At 55.3% G+C, this 21,279-nt stretch overlaps 1 protein-coding gene across 2 annotated transcripts in view; it reads left to right on the top strand.

Moving 5' to 3' along the window:
• Positions 1-17,746: 17,746 nt before the first annotated feature.
• Positions 17,747-21,279, top strand: part of PMEPA1 (prostate transmembrane protein, androgen induced 1) — a 55,904-nt gene continuing 52,371 nt past the window's right edge. The window contains exon 1 of one of the 2 annotated variants that reach the window (XM_026503798.4): positions 17,747-18,358. In XM_026503798.4, coding sequence (XP_026359583.2) covers positions 18,250-18,358 — 109 coding nt within the window. In that variant the 5' untranslated portion in view covers positions 17,747-18,249. The remainder of the gene's footprint in view (positions 18,359-21,279) is intronic. The other variant, XM_026503797.4, reaches the window with a different exon arrangement.

A 21,279-nucleotide genomic window follows, 5' to 3' on the forward strand; every position in this document is an offset into this window, starting at 1 on the left:
AGATACGTGGCGATGTCTGGGGGACCGTGGAGTGTCCCGGCAAGGGGACACGACTGCGGAGCTAGTAGGCAGATACCTGCTGCACAGCAGGACAGCCCCCAGCAGAGTTACCTGGCCCCGAATGTCACTAGTGACAACACTGAGCAATCTTGACTGAGAGCCAGATCCCGGGGGCTTGAAGTTCTGGATCTGCCCCGTGGGCCAAGAAGAGGCCAGGGGTGGGGTGGAGACCGAGGCCGGATCATGTCTGCCTGGGGAAGCTGGCAAACAAGAAGCAGAGAGCTAACCACCCCCGGAAAAGAACAAGCCGATCGTCGTGTGCCTTGGACACGTGTGTCACACGGTCGCATTTGTGGGGAGAGGGTGTAAAACGATCCACGGGGGTCTAAAAATAAATAAATAACTAGAGAAGCCCGAATTAGCCGTCTGATGGTTTTAGCATGGAGAGTGGGTACAGCTTGCTCCTAGCATCCTGGTTTCCTTGGATACGTTGGCCGAGCATTAGCTGTCTCAGGCCAAAAATAAAAGATTTTCGAGAAAGAAGCCACAGGACGTTGCTGCCACGGCTCTAGCACTCGCCTGGGCTCCAGGGACAGACGAGTGCTGCGTTTCCTCCTGTTGCAACAAAGTGCAGTGGGTCTGAGTTCAAATTCTGCCCCACGTAGTCACTGGGCGGTTTTGAGCATCTCATTTAACTTCCCCCAGCCTCAGAGAGGTTGCCATCTCTGTTCAGCAAAAGAGAAGATGCTCCCCGCCTCCCAGGACGGTACACGGTGTTGGGCACACGACAAGCACAGAGTGAGGCCCAGCACCTGGGAGCCGCCTCTAACGCCACCTGAGGGCATGGGACCCAGGTGGCCAGCGTGCAGTGAGTGGAAACAGGCACCCCGAAACCCACAAAGATTGCCGTTGGCCTGCAAAGGAGACGCATCCCTGTGCCCCATCCTCCCAAGCCCACCCTGGCTGGAGCTGAGGGGTAGGGGCCGCTAGACAGGCCTGCGCTGCCTCACGTGCGCACTTCACCCACTCCTGCCCCCTCCGGCCCCCCTCCCCAGCCTGAGTCTGAAAGCCTGGGCTCAGGCTCTCCCTGGGGGGGGGGGGGGTGCTGGCGCTGGTCTCCCCGATGCTCCGAGGCTCTGCACACACTCTGGCTATAATGAGAGCAAAAAGGAGGAGTCATAACGAACAGCCAGCCCCTACAGCAGTGTTCTCTGCCCTGGCCACCCATCAGAACCTTCTGGGGGCTTTCCAACACACCCATGTCTGGGCGGCATTGTGGACCCTGGGCATGCGATTTGAAAGCTCCCCAGGTGACTCCAGGGTGCACTCAGGATTGAGACCCATTGTCTGGAGTGGGGGTAGGGGGGTTGGTCAACAAACTGTGTCTTAAAGGGCCAGAGAGGAAATATTTTCAGTTCCTTGGGCCATAAGCTCTCTTGCAACTATTCACCAACACTGTCTCGGGAAAACAGCCACAGACAATATAGGAAAGATGATTATGTCTGTGTTCCAATAAAACTTTATTTATGGACACAGAACTTGAACTTCATACAGTCTTCAGGTGTCATAGGATATTATTCCTTTTGTCTTTTTCCAACCACTTAAAAATACAAATACCATTCTCAGCTCCCGGGCCTTTCAAATACAGGTGTTGGGCTGGGTTTGGCCATGGGCTGTAGTTAGCCACCCCTCCCCGCCACCCCCCCCGGTCTAGAAGAACCATGTTCAATGTTTAACCCAGTTATTTCACTGAGCATCTCCTATGCACAGGCACTGTGCAGGTCTCTTCTTTATAAGTAAGCGGGGAATCACGTTTTCATCTCTCAACAACCTGGGGAGGGAAGTGTCACAGCCACCCACTACCGGAGGCCCCGCGGCAGCCAGTCCGAGACTAAATGGAGACCAGAGCTCAGATTTTATGAACTGGCCTCCGGAGCTCCCCTCTTCCCTGACCCCTGTGTGCCCGGCCCTGTGGGGGGTGCTGGGGTGGGACACGGGGACACGCGGTCCAGCTCCTTCCCTCCGGCGGAGGAGAATCAGCCCCGAACCCAGCCTTGAACGTCTCAGTGTTGCCCGGGGAAATCATTTTCACTCTTCCACCCACTTTACAGATGAGACCACTGAGCCCAGAGACGTGAAGTCATCTGCCTAAGGACCTCACCTGGGTGGGTCCCTGCCCTCAGGAAACCAGCCCCACTGAGGGTGCCGAAATGATCTAGTTTCAAAACAAGGGAAGCCGGTCCAACCCAGGAAGCCGGCAAGCTGCCCCCCACCTTGGGGCTGGGCCTGCCACCTGCAGCCCTCACTTCCCCCAGCCCGGAGGTGCTTTTCCCGAGCCCAGCACAGAGTCCCCTTGTATTCTTATTTATTTTCAGTGTTGGGACATTTCAATGACAAATCGTGCATGTACGTCAATATTTTTTGTTTTGTTTTGTTGTTGCCGGAAGGATAAGCCCTCTGCTTCTACGTTTGTCTCCAGTTTCCCACCCCATGGGCATTCCTTCTGGGCGAACACACTGGCTTGCCCCTCCCTCTCCACTCCTCGACTCTGGGGCAGTTTGGGGCGTTTCTAGGGCCCCTCCCACGCGTGGGTCCTGGGATTGCAGCAGCATGAACCCAGGAGAGGGCTTTCTCTGAGCTCACCTCATGCGGCTTCAGGGTGGGTCCCTGCGACCCCCTGCGCGGCTGGGGAGGCTGACAGAGGTGGAGCAAGTGGGGTGTCCCGCCTTTTGTTTCTGGGCGGACCTGCGGCAGAGCGTGTGTGGACTCACCGAGACCTGGGCTCTAGCTCTAGGGGCACAGGCGGCATGACCTTGGCAAGCGACTCCCACCCCTGCGGAGTTCAGGGACCAGTACAACTCGTTTCCGGGGGTGGGAGGAGACCACCCCCCGGTAGCCAGCTGGGACCATCTTGCAAGTTTCTCTCTGCAACTGGAATTGTTTCATACAAGAAGGAACTCGTCAATGCCCGCAAAACGGAAAACGTATCTATCTTTGCAGAAAGTTCACAGCCCCTCCCTGCGGGCCTTCCGCAGCGGCCTGATGGCAATGTCATCCCTGACCTGAGGCAGGGCCAGTCCTGAGTGGGATGGTCACCGGGCAAACTTGCTTCCTGGACCTCAGTCCTCCCATCTGTAGAATGGAAGGAAACATAAGCACTGCCCAGAGCAGTTCGGTGAGTTGACAAGCATGTCACTAACGCCACATCTCCTCCCACATGACAGCGGCTACAGGGCACGGCCGGGAGGGTGGGTTATCGCTCTCAAGACAGGCTCACAAGTGGCCGTTACTATGGCGGGGGCGATTTGTAGCACCCGTGTTACTATTACTGCTGCCATTGCTGTTGTTGTCGTGATCATTATCCCCCTACCCCAGTCCTATCTTCTGATTCCAAATCCAAGTCCTTCCATTAATGGGTGAGAGCAGCAGTTTTAAAACGCCACAGCCTGGATTCGAATCCTGTCTCCACCAACCAGGCCTATGACCTACCCATTCCAGGCATCAGATTCAATGTCTGTAAAATGGGGACAACGGTGAGGTCATAGGATTCTGGTAAGGATCTTGTGAAATAATTCAGGGAAAGACCTCAGAACAGTGCTCAGCGTGTAGTGGGAACCAGCCTGAATCACTGTGATTGTTGTTAAGCCGCTGGCTGACTACGGACCCTGCACTCTCCCCGGGACGCCCGTCTGCCCTCCCCACGCTCCCCGCCCCCTCCCACGTCTTTGACCCAGTTGATTTCAGGCCGGCAGGTCAGAGTGACAGGCTGTCCTCGGCCGTGGACGCAGGAGCGTTGACCAGCTTCTACAATGGCCAATTGAGACTTTCCCCAAAAGTAACCAGACCCCCCAGGAAACAAAGGAGGCCCTGTCCATCTGCGTTGCAGGACAGGAAAAAAGGCCCCAAATACCAAGCCAGGAAAGCAGTTTGGCTGCTGGCTGGATCTTCCTCGACGTTCGTTGGAGCCTCACTGGACCAACGGGCACGGCTGGTTCCAGCCCAAGAGGCATACGTGGCCTTCAGACTTCTGACGGCTGTTTCCTGTCTCCCCATGCAGGCTGCGCCAGTCACTTTGAACCCCGAGACAGCACCGAAGAGGACCAAAGGGAATGGCACTCTAAACCGGGGGCGTGATGACCCGCCCCAGCAGAAGGCCCATTTCCCTCCTTGGGGAGGAGGGCTCTGTTTGGCAGACGCATGCGCACAACAGCTCCACTGGGCCTTCTCTGGGCTGGGCTGGAAATGGGGTTTCCACAGCGGACAAGCCAGACAGGTCCCTGTCTTCATTGGGCTCACAGTTCAGTGAGGCTAAGTCTGCAACAGGTAAACAAGGACACATATAAATACTCATGGTTCTTGCTGGTGACCCAAGGGAAGAAACAGGGCGATGGAGTAGGACAAGGCAGGGGCAGAGGAAAGGCTTCCCAGGGGAGGGGACATTCGTGCGGAGCCCTGAATGATAAGGGGCTGGCAGAGGGGACAGCAAGAGCAAAGGCCCTGGGGTGCGGTGGTCATGTCCAAGGCCATGTGGCTTTGGGTATAGAGAAGGAGAAGCAGGAAGAAACCGTGCTGGCCGGGTGGCAGGTGGGTTAGGGGCAGCCCGTGCAGGGCCGTGTATTTCAGTCCAAAGCGGGGGGAGGTGTTTAAAGATTCCAACGGCCTCTCCCAGCTGACTCTTCACCTGGTTCACCTGGAGGCGTTCGGCCGACGGGATGTCTCCTCTGTCTCAGAGAGTCAATCTGAGGCAACCCTGATTTGTTTGTCAGCGGGAAAGAGGTGATCTTTTTGTCCAGGGTCAGCAGGTTTGGAATTTCAGGTTGCTTTGTCAGGCTTTGGGCAAGAAGAAAGGTGTGAGATTTGCAATTCAGTCCAGAGTGAGCATTTTGTGCTTCTGCCTGTTTCCCTGACAACTTCTGTGCGGAGGGGTGAGCAGAGAATCAGGGGGACTCGGGAGTCTGTTGCGATCCCTGGGCTCTGCGCTTCGTGAGGTCGGGGACCACATCCGTTCCGGAAGCCCGAACCCTGAAAGAGCCTGGAGAATGACGGAACGAAGGGTCAAACTCAGGCAGACGTTGTGGCTGTACCTTCCTCAGAGAAAACTTGCTTTCTAGTTCTAAGAAGCAATCAGCATGCCATTGATTCAGTAACTTTTCCAGGAAAGGCAGTGAGCCCTGAATTAAATGTGCCTACCCGCTGCAACTTATGTCCCGGTTTCAGAAACCAAAGACTGTTCTCTTCTGGGAACAGGAAGGTACGGGGTTGAATAGTGTTCCCCAAACTTCAGGTCCACCCGTAACCTCAGAATGTGACCATATTTGGAATGAGGGTCTTTTCAGACGGCATTAGTCAGGATGAGGTCCTATAGGATTTCGGTGGGCTTTTAATCCAGTGGCTGGAGTCTTTATAAGGAGGTCATGTGAGGACAGGGGCGGAGATTGGCTGTACCTATAAGCCAAGGGACGCCAAGGAGAGCCAGGCACCCCAGAAGTGGGAGAGAGGCCTGGAGCCCCAGCAGGAACCCACAGCGCTATTATCCTGCTGCGGGACTTCCGGCCTCCTGAGCTCAGAGAGCATAAGTCTCTGTTGCTTTAAGCTGCCCCAAAGATGAGGCACTTGATTTTACGTGTGCCCATAGCGGCTGCTGCTGAAATTGGGAGCCAGCCGTGCCAGCCGGGCAGCAGAGAAAGAGAGTTCCAAACCTTCTGCAAATGATCCCCTTGGTGGCTTGGAACAACAGAAATACCTTCCCTCACAGTTCTGGAGGCCAGAAGCCTGAAATCAGTATCCCAGGGCCAAAATCACAGTGTCACCAGGGCCACCCTCCTTCCAGAAGCTCTGGGAGAACAGCTGCCGGGGCTGTCACTGCTCCCCGGCTTTGTCCGAATCACTGCAGAGTGTGTCTCTGCAGTCACATGGCCTTCTCTGCGTCCGTCTCCCTCTGCCTGATGAGGACATGTGCACCGGGCCTGCCCGGATAACGCAATAGCTTCCCAACTCAAGACCCCTAACTCAGTGACATCTGCGAGGAGCAAACAAGTTCCCTGATCTCCAAAAGGAGTCAATGGTTGGCTTCCTCAGTCACATGACCATCCTGGAATCTCTCAGGCAACATTCTAGAACAGATCCACGGCAGGCCCTGTTGCAAGGGCCCAGAAAGGAAAGTGGTGAGTCCTGGGAGCCAGCAAAGGTTCATGTGGAATAATTGGCCCTTCCACTTCCTATCATGAGACCCACCTTGCAGGCCATGTCAGTACTCTCAGGACGGGCAAAGAGTCAATAAAGGGAGTGGGCAGTGGGGAAACTAGACCTATCCTAGACGGGACAGCACCTGCTCGCTCGCACTTGGTCTGGTCTGATCCTTTGATTTACCAGGAACAGCCAGAAATGAAGACCTGTTCATGTGGAATAGCCTCATTAGTAAATAAGCAACAAATTTTAACAATTTGCAGCGCTCCGTAGATCAAGCAGGACACAGCCAATGGGCCAACAGCTCCCGATGCCTGTTGTGGACAGAGTCTATCAGAATCCAGCCAGCATCTGGGAAGGTCTTCTCTGGAGCAGTGAGGGAGGAAGGTCAACAGCTGAGACTCTGGGGAGACTTGGGTTCAACTCCATCCTTCACCACCTGTGGGACCTCAAGCACATTAAAACCTCCAAGTCCCACTTTTCTTCTGTGTAAAATGGGGCCATCATACCAACCTCCTCAGGCTGTTGACATTGAGATGCTCCCGGCAGGAAGCCCGGACCTCCTGAAGGGAATGTGCTATGAGGATTGGGCCTTATTATGGTTGTGTTTCTGAAATGCATTTTTTCCTATTTTAATCATTCAGACATTTGGATGCAACCTACAATCGCCATGTACAATTAACACGGTCAAACAACTGTTCACCGCTTTTCTCCCCCAAAAGCTGTTTTTCAACAGATTGTGTGACTTTATAAAGGTCAGACAGCTTCCTGTTCAAGGTGTGGAAATATAAGGTACACGGCACTCATGTTGGGAAAGGAGATGAGTGAAAGACCAGACACCCCATTCGAGAGGAGATTGTCCAAGAGGAAGCCCCGGGGCTCTGCCTGTGCTGGGTCTGCCCCGTTGGGGGTGGGGGTTCCCCTAGCACTTACAGGAAGTCTGAGAACCCATGCTTGTGAAATCTGCAAGTGACCCCAAGAGGGAGGGGGAGCTCTGGGCTGGTGGGTAAAGAAGGTCCAGGGTCTGAGCAGATCTCACCAGTGGTCAGTAAGGGAGAGCAAGCATGAGTCCGAGCACTTGGCTTCCTTAGGTTGGTTCCAAAAGTCAAGGGTGACACCCCCCAGAACAGCTGCAATTAAGAGTGGTGACATCAAGTGTTGGTGAGGGTGTGAAACGCCAGGACGGCTCAGATGACTGCGGGGGTGAGGTCCAGCCCCTCAGAGTCCTGTCCGGCCACGTCTGCTGGAGCCCAAGCTCCGGCCCAGCATCCCCGCTCCTGCCGGCCAACCCAGGACAGATGAGTGCACACATGCTCGCGAGCACGCAAACACAAGCCCCAGATGCTCACGACAGCCCCAGCTGAAATAGCCAACAGCCGTGAAAAAACAAAATTAGCCAGAGAATCGGCAGGAGAATGGTTCAATCGTGGGGTGCCATGACGACTCCGGGAAAAGAAGCCAACCTCTACCACGCCAAGGAGCGTGTCTCCCAGACTGCACGGTGCGTGAAGAAGTCAGACACTAAAGAGCACAGGCTCTGACTCTTCAAGAAGAGGCGAAGCAAACCCACCATGGTGGTTACCTCCGCCACAGGGTGGGGGAGGCAGTAATAGGAAGGAACAGGAGGAACTTTCTAGAGTGGTGGAAATGTTCTCTAGCTCAATTTCGGTGGTAGTTACTTAGGTGCATGCAACATAAAAAGTCATCCAGCTACAAACTTTTTGTTTGGATTTGTGCACTTTGGATGGATTTTCTATCACGGTAACAAACAAACAGTAAAACAGGGACAGAGTCAGCAGCTACGGCAGGTGCAGGATAGGATCAGCGAGCCAGGACTCCCTAGGGGAGGTGCAGATCGAGACCATGCCTGCAGGTGCCTTTCCTCGGGCCCAGCTGGAAACTCTCTGGACTGGATCTGTCCTGCCCCAGGCCAACCCCACCCAGCCACCCCAGAGAAGCACCAACAGCTCCGGAGATGAGTCCCTACTTTGTGCCAAGCATCTTCCATGTTTCATCTGACTCTTCGTAACAACCCCATGAGGAGGGAACAATGACCGTCCCTATTTTGCAGCGGAGGAAACCGAGGCAGACTTTTATTGCCGAGTGTTGCCCAGCTGGTGAGCAGTGAAACTGGGATTTGAATCCAAGTTCGGCTGACTCAGAGTTGGCGTCCACCGCTGGAATTTTCAGACGCTGCGGCCAAGGGGCCGAGGGGGGGGGGGAAGATTTCGACTCTGCGGGGGCTGGACTTCAGAGCTCAGAGTGGAGACTCTGGGATTTTAAACACAGACAGCAAGCAAGGTGAACGGTGCCAGACCACTCATCTGAGGGCCAGCCCTGAGGACGCTGATCTTTAGGTGACCTGCCCCCCCTGAGCACTTCTTTCATGGTTAGACCAGGGGACGAGGTCACTCCGGTGCCAGCTGGGACATGTGATTAAAGCTACCTATGTGTGAGGCAGTAAGGAAGGGTGGGAATTTATCAACTTAGGTCAAAAAGCTCAGAAAAACGTTAAACATTAGGCAGGCAAAACCAAAAGCACTTCTGCAGGCTGCCCACAGGTCACCAGTTAGCTTTTTGGTTTAGACTGGCAGGTCATGGGACAGGTCTGTCACCCTAGCCCAGCAACAGGGCCTGGCATACCCCATGGCGGCTATCTACCCCTCCCACCCCACTTCTGCCACCCAGAGCTAGGCAAGTGGTGGGTGGCGGGGCCCTCGCTCACTGGGCTGTGCCTCACCCAACCAATTCTACTCCCTCCCCTTTCTCTCCCTTCCCGGTAGCATGGGCCTGATTTATGAGGATTTTCTTAGAAAAGAAGGTTGAGTACTGGATATATACTGGGATAGTGCCCTGGTTAAGACCAAGGCCTCTGGAAACAAGCAGACATGGTTTGAATCTAGCCCTATGATGTCCTAGCCACAAGATCTTAGCAACACTATCTGGCCACCCTCTGCCTCCATTTCCAGTAAAATGGGAATAATGACAGTAGCTAACTTGGGTTTTCCGTGAATATTAAATCAGGTAATACATGTAAAATCCTCAGAACCCTTGCACATGATGGACGTTTAGGCCCTATTAGCTGTCATTCTTTAGTACAGGAACAGTTACCATCTCTCAAATTCTAGCACTGTGCTAAGAATTGGTCTTCGAAATAATCATGCAGTAAATATATACTGAGCATAAATCACGGTGCACACGGGTACAGGCCCCTGTCAGCTCTTCCCCTGTGGCTCTCATGTCCTTGTAGAGGAGACACAGTAAGGGCTGTGATGGAGCAGAGCAGTGGGGGACGTAGGACGTAAGCCGCTTGCCCACGGTTACACGGAGAGGAGCGTGGATTCACAGCGTGTCTCTCGTGGGCTCCACCCCCGCCAGGCGCCTGGCACTGAGTAGATGCTCAGTAAACGTCTGTCCGATGGCTGCTTGCCACTGGACCTGCGCATCACCCTGGAAGGCACCTTTGATACCCCAGGTGCGGGGCGAGGCTGTGTACCCCGAGGAGGGGAAGGCGTGGAGGGTAACACCCGTACCCGCCTCTGCGGGGAGAAGAGCCTAGCGCCGGGACGCCGCCCCACCCTCCGCTCACCACGTGGATTTAAAACCCACGCGGCAGCCAGGCTCCTGCCCCTCCTCCGCCATTGGGCGAGGCCGCCCGCACTTGTGCCCAATCGAATGACCGCTCCCGGAATCCGAACTTCGGATTGGCCCGTCCGCTGTGTCATTTCGGGCTGCTCCTGCCGGCAGCCGGGACTGGCGCCCCGCCTCCTTCGCGTCTGGGCTCGAAGTTAAAGGAGCCGCAAGCGGAAGGCGCGCATGTTGCTTCAAATGCACTTGGAAGTAATCTCTAATTTTTTTTTTTTTTAATGTGACAGAGAGACAGCCAGCGAGAGAGGGAACACAGCAGGGGAGTGGGAGAGGAAGAAGCAGGCTCCCAGCGGAGGAGCCCATGTGGGACTCCATCCCTGAAGGCCGGGATCACGCCCTGAGCCGAAGGCAGACGCTTAACGACTGCGCTACCCAGGCGCCCCTAAAATTTCTTAAAAATTAACTTTGGTTGTAGAAAATACAACAAACGATATAAGAATGAAGTAAATTTCATTTAATCCATTCCACAAAGCTAACCACTGTTAACATTTTGGCATATATCATTCCAGTCTTCTTTCTAATAACGCAATTTTATTTGTACAAGATTGAGATCAGTTCTGCAGCCCATTTTTAAATTTACTTGATAAAGGACTTTTCAAATTGCCATCAAATAATCTTGGGAAACATTTTTAACTAATGCATTTTCTTTGATCTTTACCTTATTGAACCAATCCCCATCCCTTTTTTTCTTAATTTAGTTGCTTTTGGGTTATTAAAAATGAAGATACAGTCAATGTTCTTGTCCTTTAATAATCGGGCTGAGATACCCATACCTTAAGGGCCTAATACACATTGCCAAATTGTTTTTGCGTCGTTCATTCAGTGGGTATGTATTCTGTGTGTGGATTGATTCTAGCAGCTACGGATACAGCGAAGAACCAGACAGGTGTAGCCAATGCGCCTTTCAAAAATGGAGTGCCCCTTCATCCCCTTGGGAGCCAGCTCCTGGACACATGTTCCCAAACCCCTATATGAGCACACGGCTCCTTGTGCAGAGGGGAAGGGTCCAAATCTTCAGTGGGGGAGGGGGCCTGCAAGGGGAGGGCCCAGGGTGTTTTCTGGGTGTCACTCCCTTGTGGGAACCACTGGGGCCCCATGGTGCCCCGTTCCTCTGGATTCCGACAGTGCCTGTCTGGTGTTCTAGAGGCCCCGGGGACATCTGAGCATCTGTTCCCAGAAGCAGACAGTGAGAACACACAGGGCACAGTCCAGCTGGGGTGAAAGACACTGAACAAAGCAATTAAAAAGTCATGAGAAATTTCATTGGGGGTAACTTCTCCAAAGGGAAAAAGGGGGCTCTAAGGTTTGTTGATATTTTATATGAGACTGGGAGTTGCCAGAGCCCAGACCATGAAGAATAATACACTTTTTTCAAGAGCTTATTCCTGCCTATGCCTTACGCTGAGTGCCAGCCAGCACGATTCCCATTGAATCTTGCCTGTAGCCCTCTTGTAACTACCTATGTGATTTCTATTTTAAAGATGGGGAAACTGAGGCCTGGGGTCAGTAACGAACTTTCCCAATAATAATCAGGAAGTTAGAAGTGGTGGCATGTACTCATTTGACCTCAGTTTGGGGCAAGCAGAATTCAATGTCTGGGGACTAGGTCAATGACTAAGTGAGCTCCCCCGAGGGCAAACTCTGTGAAGGCGGAGCCCAGCTTGTCCCGATCACCATGTGCCCCCAGGGCCTGGTGCTCCTAGTCGCTAGTCAGTCGCTAGTGGGTGTGAACCAGGCGTGAGCCAGGCAGACAGCCCCCCCTCACATCCAGCCCCTTTGCATCAGCACCCCCTCGAGACCAGCAGCAGAGTGTGGCAGCCCAGCCTGGCCCTGAATGCCTTTCATTCCACCAAGAATCACAGTTTTACATTATTAATCACTCCTGACAATAGTAGAATGTATCCCTTCATGAGAACAGAGACACAGAACATTTCTGCTCTGGTGTGTCTGGCCCGTGAAATCAGCTTGAACGACACACAGTTCTTTCTGGAAGTGTTTCAGACAGGAGTTGAACATGTCTGAATGAGTGGAACCTTCTTCTCTCAGCCTGTGAGAGAAAGGTAGGCATATTAAGCTATTTACGGTAACCAAAGACCCTGTGGACCCCGGGCTGGAGTCCTGAACAGGATCCTGGCTCCCCTGTGCCTTTCATCAGCAGCTTGACCTTGGCCAAGTCTTGTCCTTGTCTGGGCGTCAGTTTACCCATCGGCCAGAAGACAGGATTTGGCTCTAATGTTTCCTTCTGTCCTTCCCTTCTGCCCACCTTTCATCTCCCTGCCTTGGTCCCAAAGCCCTATCTTCTGTGTAGAAACCAGTTCCCGGATGGAAATAAGAAACTGGATAGGAGAAAAGAGATGTCTCCCCTGGTGGAGTGTGCGTCTATGACCAGTTTAGCCAGCTTTCTTTGGCTTGCTGCTGGAGAGCTCAATTGTGTGACATTTGTCCAGGAGCTAAGCTCCTGTATCAGCGAACACATGACACAGCCAACAAAACACACAGCATATGCATACCCTCATGGCATGAGTATGCACCAGTGTATACCCCACCCATATATGCAACACACGCGCACTCACAAACCCACAGCGCGCAGACTCCACACACACCTCCTCCAGGCATCTTTATGGTTAAGACTTGGGGCTCTGGTGTAGGACCATGCAAGGAGTTGCTCTTCTTTGTAGGTCCTGGCCCAGGCTTCCGGCTTCCAGATACTTGGTTCGAAGCTTGTCATTAGACGGGCATCCGGGGGACTGAACACAAGAGGTGTGGGCGCGGAGGGCGTGAGTGAGCCGGGAAGAGAGAATTGTTAGCAAGTAGCAAATCAGCCCAAGTGTGACTTGTATGTTATTATGTGTGGGTGCCAGTCATTTACGCCGTACACGTTTGCCAAGTGCCTGCTGCATGCCAGACCCCGCGCATGCGCCCACCAGGCCTGCATCTGGTGACAAGCCCACTGACCCGCCTCTCTAGGGTTGCCGATCAAGTGGAGACAATCCGTGAACGTGCCAACATGTGTGTCGGCTGCCGCTGGTCGCTGTGCTGAGGCCTAGACACACTCGCCGCCCCTCGCTGTGAAATACTGTTTCTGCCCCCGCGTAGGGGTAGAGATGCAGCTTCAGCAAGGTGAAACCACCCACCAAGGTCACCCCTGCGGGATTCTGGCAGCAGGTGCCTCTCTGAGTTTGGTCTTCACCTCCTCCCCTCCCTGCCCACTTCTGGAGCCTCCAGGAAGCCCAGGGAAGGGTGCTGCCCAAGCCCAGTGATGAAGGTCAAGTGGACCCGGGCAGAGGTGGTTAGGATGCAGGAGGGGAGCACAAAGCACCCTTGGCTGAGGTCTGCCTGTGGGCTCTGGGGCCCAAGTACCTGCATTCACATCCTGCCCACCTCACTTGTGGGTCCCTGAGCCTCAGTGTCCCCATCTGTCAAAAGGGAATAATATTAGCTTGGACCTCATAGAGCTATTGTGGGAATCCAATGAACTCACTATAGCCCTGATGCATATTTGTGGAATGATTAAATGGGTGAATGTGAAGTGTCTAGAACAGGGCCTGGTACACAGGCAGTGTCCAAAAAACATTAGCTATTATTAGTGTTTGGAAGCAAAACAGGACCCCCACCCCCAATGGAAAAACACGAAGTCCGAAGATGCTAAACCAGGAATGTTGGCAGGCCGATTAATCCACACGTCGGCTTTGGGGACACATGGGCCCAGCTAGAAGGCGTTTCCAAAGGTGGTGAGTCGAGAGGAGAGGTGGTTTAAGCACCCCACTGCTGCCGAAAGCTGCTTCGGAAGAGGCAGATCTGTGCAGCAGGCCTCGGGTGGCAGGGGGTGAGGGGCAAGGCCGGACCTGCAGAGGCTGGGATCTACTGTGTCCCCACTGCCCGGGCCAGCTGGGGCAGGCCCTTTGTTGACTCAGCGGGGCACTTTTCACAAGGCCCAGAAGACACAGTCAGGACGCGGCCAGCCACCCTTGGCCCAGCCAAAACCCACGCTGGCTTCCCTGGGTTCCCAGCTGGCTGCCAAGGCAAGCCTGGCACCCAAGCAGCTACAGAATACGCAGGGCCCCTCGTTCGAAAACTAGTCATTATTAAGAATTTCAAGATGGTGACAGGACAGGGTTCACCCAAGCTTGGGGCCCTTTGGAAGGAGGAGCCCTGGCCCCTGCATGGGTCACACACTCGTGAAGCTGGCCTTGTACCCAAACCCAGCCAGCAGGCATGTGCCATTAGGAGCCAGCTCTCCTTACTGACACGGACAGGATCCTTTGTCTCTAAAGATCCCCCTGTGGTAGAGCCAATCCCTGCTCAGGGCAGACGGCGGCACTGTGCTGTCTGGAGACCCTGAAAGGCCTGTCCCAGCAGTCACCTGAGGACATACACCCATTTCACAATCCTACGCCCTATAACCAGGTTGGGAAATGCCTCCTGAGCCCCAGACTTCCTGGGACCATGAAGATCCCTTTGCTCTTCTTCTCTCCCCCCAATGGTTTTCCTTGGGCACCTGCTGCTTCTGGCCTGGGACTCCCGCCCCACTGTCCCCCCTGCCCAGACAGTCTGCTTCTTGGCCTCCAGTTGCATCCAGACCATGTCCCTTGGTAATGTTTCGGCTTTGTACTCGGCTCCTCTCTGAAACCATCACCCGGACTGATATGTTTCTACATTGGTTGTCTGTTTCCCCTGCAAGCACAGGAGCCCCAGGAGGGAAGGGGCTTGTATCCGGCTCTAGGTAGATGCTCAGGATACAGGAATTGAAAGAAATGCCACCTCCCTAGGGTGGGCTTCCCTGATCACCAACCTGGCCTCCAGCACATCGTGACCATATGCGAAGTTACCTAGTTTAACAATGGGTTTGCATGTGACTCTCTAGTCTCTCCGGCCCCCTACCCCATGTGCCCCCCTTGTCACGTGAGGATGGGGATTTTGTTTTGTTTGTTGCTCTGTGCCTGGAACCCAGAACAGAGCCTGACGCTGAATCGGTGCATAATCCTTGCTGAATGAATGAAGGAAATTTCCTTCCCTGACTTATGGCCTCCCTCCCGTGGACTCAAGCTAAGTCCAGCAGAGGTGGCCCACCCTCCAGCACCCACACTCCCAGTAGGGTGAGTGCTCCCACACTGCACCATTCATAGCTTGGCCTTGTCACATGACCCTGGCCAGAATCAGTGAGCTATGAACTTTTCTTCCTGTGCCTGGCCTTACCATGGGCTCTGTCTTCCTCCTCACTGAATTCCCCACACCACAGTGCCTGGTACACAGATGGCACTCGGATTTCACAAATAAAAATTCAGGGCTTACAGTTAAATTTGAATTTCAGACAAGCAACACATCAATTTTTAGTATAAGTATATCCCAAATATTGCGCAGGGTATACTTATACTAAAAATTATTTGTGATTTATCTGAAATTCACATTTATCTGGCAGCCCCAGGCACACACAAAGCCTCCATGAGTGTGGGTTCTTAAGTGTGTGCTTCTCCCAAAGCAATTCTGTCCTTTCCTGCTACCCGCCTTAGCCAAGGGTGCTGTCATTGGGTGAAGCCTTCCCAATGGCCAGTCCTCTCATCTATAAACAGGAAAATAAAATGATGCTAGCTCCTCCCCTCCCCGTGTTGCCATGAGGATTACACAACATAGCCACTAGCACATACTCAGCCTCTTACACACTCTCCTTCATTCCTCACTAGCACCCCAGCCAACGACACCATCAGCGATGCCATTTTGCAGAGGAGGTAACAGGTGGGACAGATGAAGGGACTTGCCAAGGTCACGTGTCCCACCCATCTTTAGAGATGCAGTTGTGACCACCATGCCTGACACCACACTTTAGGCATTCGGGCAGAACCAACTTTGGAACCAGGGCACGACCACGAACCAGTCACAGGTGCCACTATGAGAGCCGTGATGTCACACTGTAGGCTCAGTGGATGTGGCCAGTGCTGTTGTCCCAGGCACATCAACCAGAGGTCAATGTCGTAGCTAAGGTTTTTTGTTTTGTTTTGTTTTTTAAATACATTAAATATATACTTTTGCCTGCTGGTGGTTCAACCTCGACTGAGTAAACGCTGCTTCATTTCCAAGGCAATCAAAGCGCGGGATTTTTCACTGTCAGACAGCCAGAGCCTCCGCGAGAGAGATTTAGAGGACAGGGATTGTTCCTGGAGTCCTGAATTCCCAGCACAGAGGGCTGGAGCTCCTGAGATTGTTGATTGAGCGAAAGAAAGAATAGCTGAAAAGAGGGGTTACGATGGTGATCTTCTTTGGCCCAGGAAATGAGTGGGACCCACCGTCATCCCCAGGCCCAGCCTACATTGTTAGGGTCCCCCAAGCAACAATCAGGAACCCCCGGAGTTTTCCTCCAAGCTGCAGGGGCTAAATGGCAGCAAGACCTCCCCTATCCCGGAACTGCAGGTGAAATCGATCCCTTCTCAAGCCAGGGGCTGAGAGTGTCCTCGCAGGGCAGGCAGAGGCGTGCCACCTCCCAGCCCCTGGGGTTGGGCAAAGCTCAGAGAATGAGCCTCTCTTCCCAAACAAATGATGGTCAGTACCTTTGAACCTCCCTGTGTGTTGGGCACCCTAGGGCTCCTCCATAAACCCGAAACACCCAATCACCCCAGAGCTTGACTCCACAGAAAGTTCTCTGCCTGCCCTCTGAAGACAGCAAGAGGCATCGCTGTGACCAGCTGCCAGGAGAGATCACACCCACTTCCTGGGCTGGCTTTCTCTGGTTCTGCAAGTCTCTGGTCTGGTTACCCTCTCTTAAAAGGAAATAGTAATTTTTAAACACCCCTCCCCCCCAATACAAAAGGAATCTCTGCTCCTTACTAAACTCCTGTAATTGCCAGGGTATGTGGATATGTAAAGACGGAGAAAACTATGGGGGTGCAGATACACCCCAGACCTGCCTTGTGTGGGGACCAGCCTGTTCCATTGTGTGGCCCTAAGCAACCAACTCCCCAGGCCAGTTCCCACGTCTGTAAAATGGGGGTAACAACATTCCTGCCTCTGGGAGTAGGTATCAGGTTGAGTTAATATTTGGTAAGTTTCTGGCCCAAGGTAGGCGCTCCCCAAGTGCACGTAAAATAAACAGAGATTTAGGCAAGGGTCTAGGAGGGGACACACCAAATAGTGGAGAGTTTGGAGGAGCGCCAGAAAGAGGACCTCTGACGTAATATTTTCATTTCTTTTTAAACCAAGAGAATGTGTTCTTGTAGCACTTGTGTAATTAAAACTTAATGAAATAAAAGTACACCCCCCGCACTTCCTCCCCCCTCTTTTGAACTCCGGAGGCGCCCGCCTCCCCGGCCGGTGGCCCCTCCGGCAGCAGACAATGGGAGTGGATTCGCCCCGGGCCCCGCCGGCTGGGAAGTTACACAAGTCCCCGACACGTATTTACATGACAAGGGCTCCCGGGCGTTTCTCGGAGCGGTCCGGGGCGTGTCTACGCGAATTCCAGTCTGACCTAGTCGACCTCCTTGGGGTCGGGTTAAAGTGTGCAAGGGGCGTAGGGGACTAGGGGCCTCGTGGTTCTGCAGACCTGGAGGCGGAGAGTCTCCTGCGAAATCAGGTAATGGGGGATCTGTAGGACTTCCCCCATCTTCTCCAATTCCCCGTACCCAGAGTCCAGGGACCTTCTTTGGGATGGGGCAGGCTTGCCCTAAACCGGGGTCAAGAACTCCGGGGTCCCAGAACGCACCCGCAACGCTCGGAGGTGAGGGTGGGAACGAGTCCCGCTTTCCCGGACCCGCGTGTCCAGGCCAGGGGTTCCAAACTGACCCCAGTAAGGGCGGGGACGCTGCACCCTTCCTCCGCCCGGCTGGTCCCGGGTCTACGCGGGCCGCCTCGCTCTGGCCCTTTAAGAGCCCGCCCCCTTCTCTGTCACCCCGCCCCGCGGCCGGGGAAGGGGGTGCGGGGGAACCTCGGCGGGGATTGGCGCAGCGCGCGCCCCCTCCCCGGCCCCCGCGCGGTGGGAACCGGCAGCCCCGTCTAGCGCTGACGTCAGACCGTCTGCCTGCCTCCGACCGCGGTCTCGGAGCGAAACCCGATCTCCTTGGACTTGAATGAGGAGGAGGCGGCGGCGGCGGCGGCGGCGCTCGGCTGCGGGAAGCCAGCAGCAGAGGCTCAGCCCCGGCGGCAGCGCGCGCCCCGGCTGCCAGCCCATTTCCCGGACGCCACCCGCGGGCACTGCCGACGCTCCCGGGGCTGCCGAGGGGCGGCCGGGGGGCGCAGGGGAGCGCGGCCCCGCGCACTGAGTCCCGCGGCGCCCCGGGAACTTGGCGGCGCCCCGAGCCCGGCGAGCCGGGGTGCGCCTTCCCCGCCGCGCGCCTCCTGCATGCGGGGCCCGAGCGCCGGGCGCCGGCCGGAACCCCCCCCGGCCGCCCCCGTGCCCCCTGCGCCCCGCGCCGAGACGCCGCGCCGTCCATGCACCGCTTGATGGGGGTCAACAGCACCGCCGCCCTCGCCGCCGGGCAGCCCAATGTCTCCTGCACGTGCAACTGCAAACGCTCTTTGTTCCAGAGCATGGAGATCAGTGAGTGACCCCGTGCCCCCCTCCCCTGAGGCCCCATGTCGGGCTCAGACCCCGAGTCCGGGCGCAGCTGCGGGCGGGGGCCCGGGCCTTGCGCGCCCCCTCGGGCCGTGCGCCCTGCGCCCCGGGCGCGCCCTCCTGGCTCGCGGCAGCTGGCGGCCGGCCCGGCTTTGTCCCGCGGCGCGGCGAGCCTGGCACGGCCCCCGCTGCCCGCGCCCCGCCCGCTGGGACTCGGACCCGGGGCCGAGCGACGCGGAGGGCGGCGGGGCGCCCGGCGCGGGAGGGCTGGGGCGGTCGGATCCGTGAAGTTTCCATTTTATTTCCCTAAGGGGCCGTCTCGATGGAGCAATTAGGCCGGCTCTTTATCAACTTTGGCTGGGGGAAGGGGGGTGGCGGGCGTGTGAGACACTGTCTGGCCTGCGGGGTGTCTGGGGCCCGGGGTGTGTGTCTGGAGTGTGCGTGGCGCTTCTGTCTCGGTCTGTGTGAGTGGGTTTCCTTGCGGCTGTGGAGTGTGCGTGTCTGTGTGTGTCTGTCTGGGTCTGGCGCGTCTCCGTGTCTCTCTGTGTCTGTGTGTCTGGGTCGCAGTCTGTCCGGGGAATATGTAGTCTTTCTGCGTCTCTGCCTATGTCCGGGTCTGGGTGCCTCTTTAGAGTGTGTGCCTAGCTTTGGGGGTTTGGGGACCATTTGCGTCCGGGTGTCTGGATCCAGGGTACAGCGCTGGTGGGTCTGGCCGAAGGTGGATCGGGAGTGTGTGTCTCATTGTGTGAGTGTCTGTGTCCCCGACGCACCTATAAATAGCCTCTGTCTGGACAGCTTGGCTCAGCCTGGCTGGGACCGTGGTTGCAAATGAGTCAAAGTTTGGGGCTGTCTGTGTTTGGGACTGCCTGGCCCTGAAAGGAGGAGGTAGACCGAGGGTGGGGAGGGGGTGTTGGAACCTTGGCACCATCTCACCCTATACATCCAGAAGTTGAGCCAAATAAGCCTCTACTTCCGCCACACATAGCCCACTCAGGTGGAGGTTGGGTTGGGTGGAGTGCCTTCTAACCTGTACCCCCTCCCCAGCCCATCCTTGTGGGGACCTCTTGCCTCTCGGGGCTTCAGTTTCCCTACCCTCACCTCTGAGCACCCAAGGCAAGGGAGCACACAGCCCTTCCCTGCAAGGGCCAGCCTTCTTCCAGCTGGGACCAGGAGTCAGAGGCGGCCACCACTGAGCAGGGCAGTCACTGGGTGACTCATAAGCCAGTTTCCGCAGGCGGCTGCCACATTTTGTGGCCCCTGAGCCTGTACAGTGAGGCACAAGAGGTAAAAATAACCCATGACCGGTCCTGTCGGGGCAGGCTGGCCACCTTTGGTGGTGGGTCCTTCCACCCATGAGTGCCCCCCTCCCTCCAGCCCCGGAATTGAAAGCCTGGTTCCCCCCAACCCATCCCCCAAAGCCTCCCCGCGTCAGGCCAGCGAGGTGCCAGGAGAACCTGCCCAGAGCCAGCATTTGCGGAACTGAGTTGCATTAAACCAGATTGCTTCCCAAAGGCCCTTTGTGAACTCAGGAGGCTAATGAAATGCACGAGGATATTATTAAAATATGTTCGCACATGTTTGGAGAGAGCCTCGCCAGTGCTAAATGGCTTGCTGTTCAAGTACCCTTGGTGCCTCATTTTCCCCCTTCTGTAAAGCTGCCTTAGGGAACTCCCCACCCCAGAGGTCCACGCTGCTGTGTCGAACTTACTATTATGAGGACTGGGCACCGGTATTTTGCACTTGTCCTTGCTTTGTGTTCAGGACTTTTAAAAAAATTCATTCTTATTCCCATCCCTTCGTGGGCTCTTCGGCCCTGATGATGTTTTGGCTGACACCAAGATGTTGTTCCATCCATTGCCCTCCACCTGTGTGCTTCTCCCGGTCTGGCATCTGAGCGGGACCCTCGAGGTTAGCGCCTGGAACCCTGGCCTGTTCCAGCTGGCCCCGGGGTGGTGCCTGAGTCACCATGCACAGTGTAGTTTTACACACGGCCCCCTACTTACTGGAAGAAAGCCCAGGGCAGGAAGGGAAATGATCTTTAAGATGCAGGTATAATGTAACAGTTAGTTGGAAGTGCTAATCAGATTTCCCCGAAAGGGTCTGGTGAGGAAGCCTGAAGGCCTGGAGTTTTCTTTGTACAAAAAGATGGGGAGGAAAATTTGAAGTGCGGAAGGAAGGGCACATTTCACGTGGTAGGGGTTGGGGGTGGTTTGCACGCAGAACGTCAAAGATGGAGTTGGAGCTGGGCTGCGGGGGCAGTGTCCCCGTGGCCCTTGGTAGGTTCCTTCAGCTGCCTTAGTTTCCTCATCTGAAAAATGAGACCCTGACGGTTGAAATCGAAAATTCTACCAACTTTCAAGATGGGGCCTCTGCCCTCCAAAGTCTGGCTGGAGGTTCCAGTGCCAAGAATGGCTCCCCTCCCCTTGGACAGCGCTGGGTCCCTGGTGCGGCGTTCAGTTGCCCCAAATCTCAGAGCTGGCTGGAGCCTTGTCCAGCTCAGGTTTTTACAGGTGAGGGAAGGTGGCAATGGAAAGCTTTGCCCCCGGTCCCCAATGCACGTTGGACCCAGACCCAGCGTCATTTCTCAGGAAGCGCACACTCTGCCTCTTGAATTTGGAACTTGGGCCCCGCAGTAGGTCCATCTTGAACTTGGGGGCTGGAGGAAATCAGCAGCATCGCCCACCCGTGCACTTGGGAGGGTGGGAACCGGGCTGTCTCCAAGGAAGCCCGATGCAAGATACTGCCAGCACACACCGGGGGCCCCCAATTTTCCCTGAGAGTCAGGGGGTGAGGGTCGCTCTCTGATGGGAGTTCACTGTACCCAAGATACCCCACAGAAAAATATGCTGTTCTTTAAAAAAGCCAGGGGTCCTGTGGTTAAAAACAGCCGGCTCTGGTGACAGCCC

Source organism: Ursus arctos, unplaced genomic scaffold (genome assembly GCF_023065955.2).
Source record: "Ursus arctos isolate Adak ecotype North America unplaced genomic scaffold, UrsArc2.0 scaffold_16, whole genome shotgun sequence".
Lineage (NCBI taxonomy): Eukaryota > Metazoa > Chordata > Mammalia > Carnivora > Ursidae > Ursus > Ursus arctos.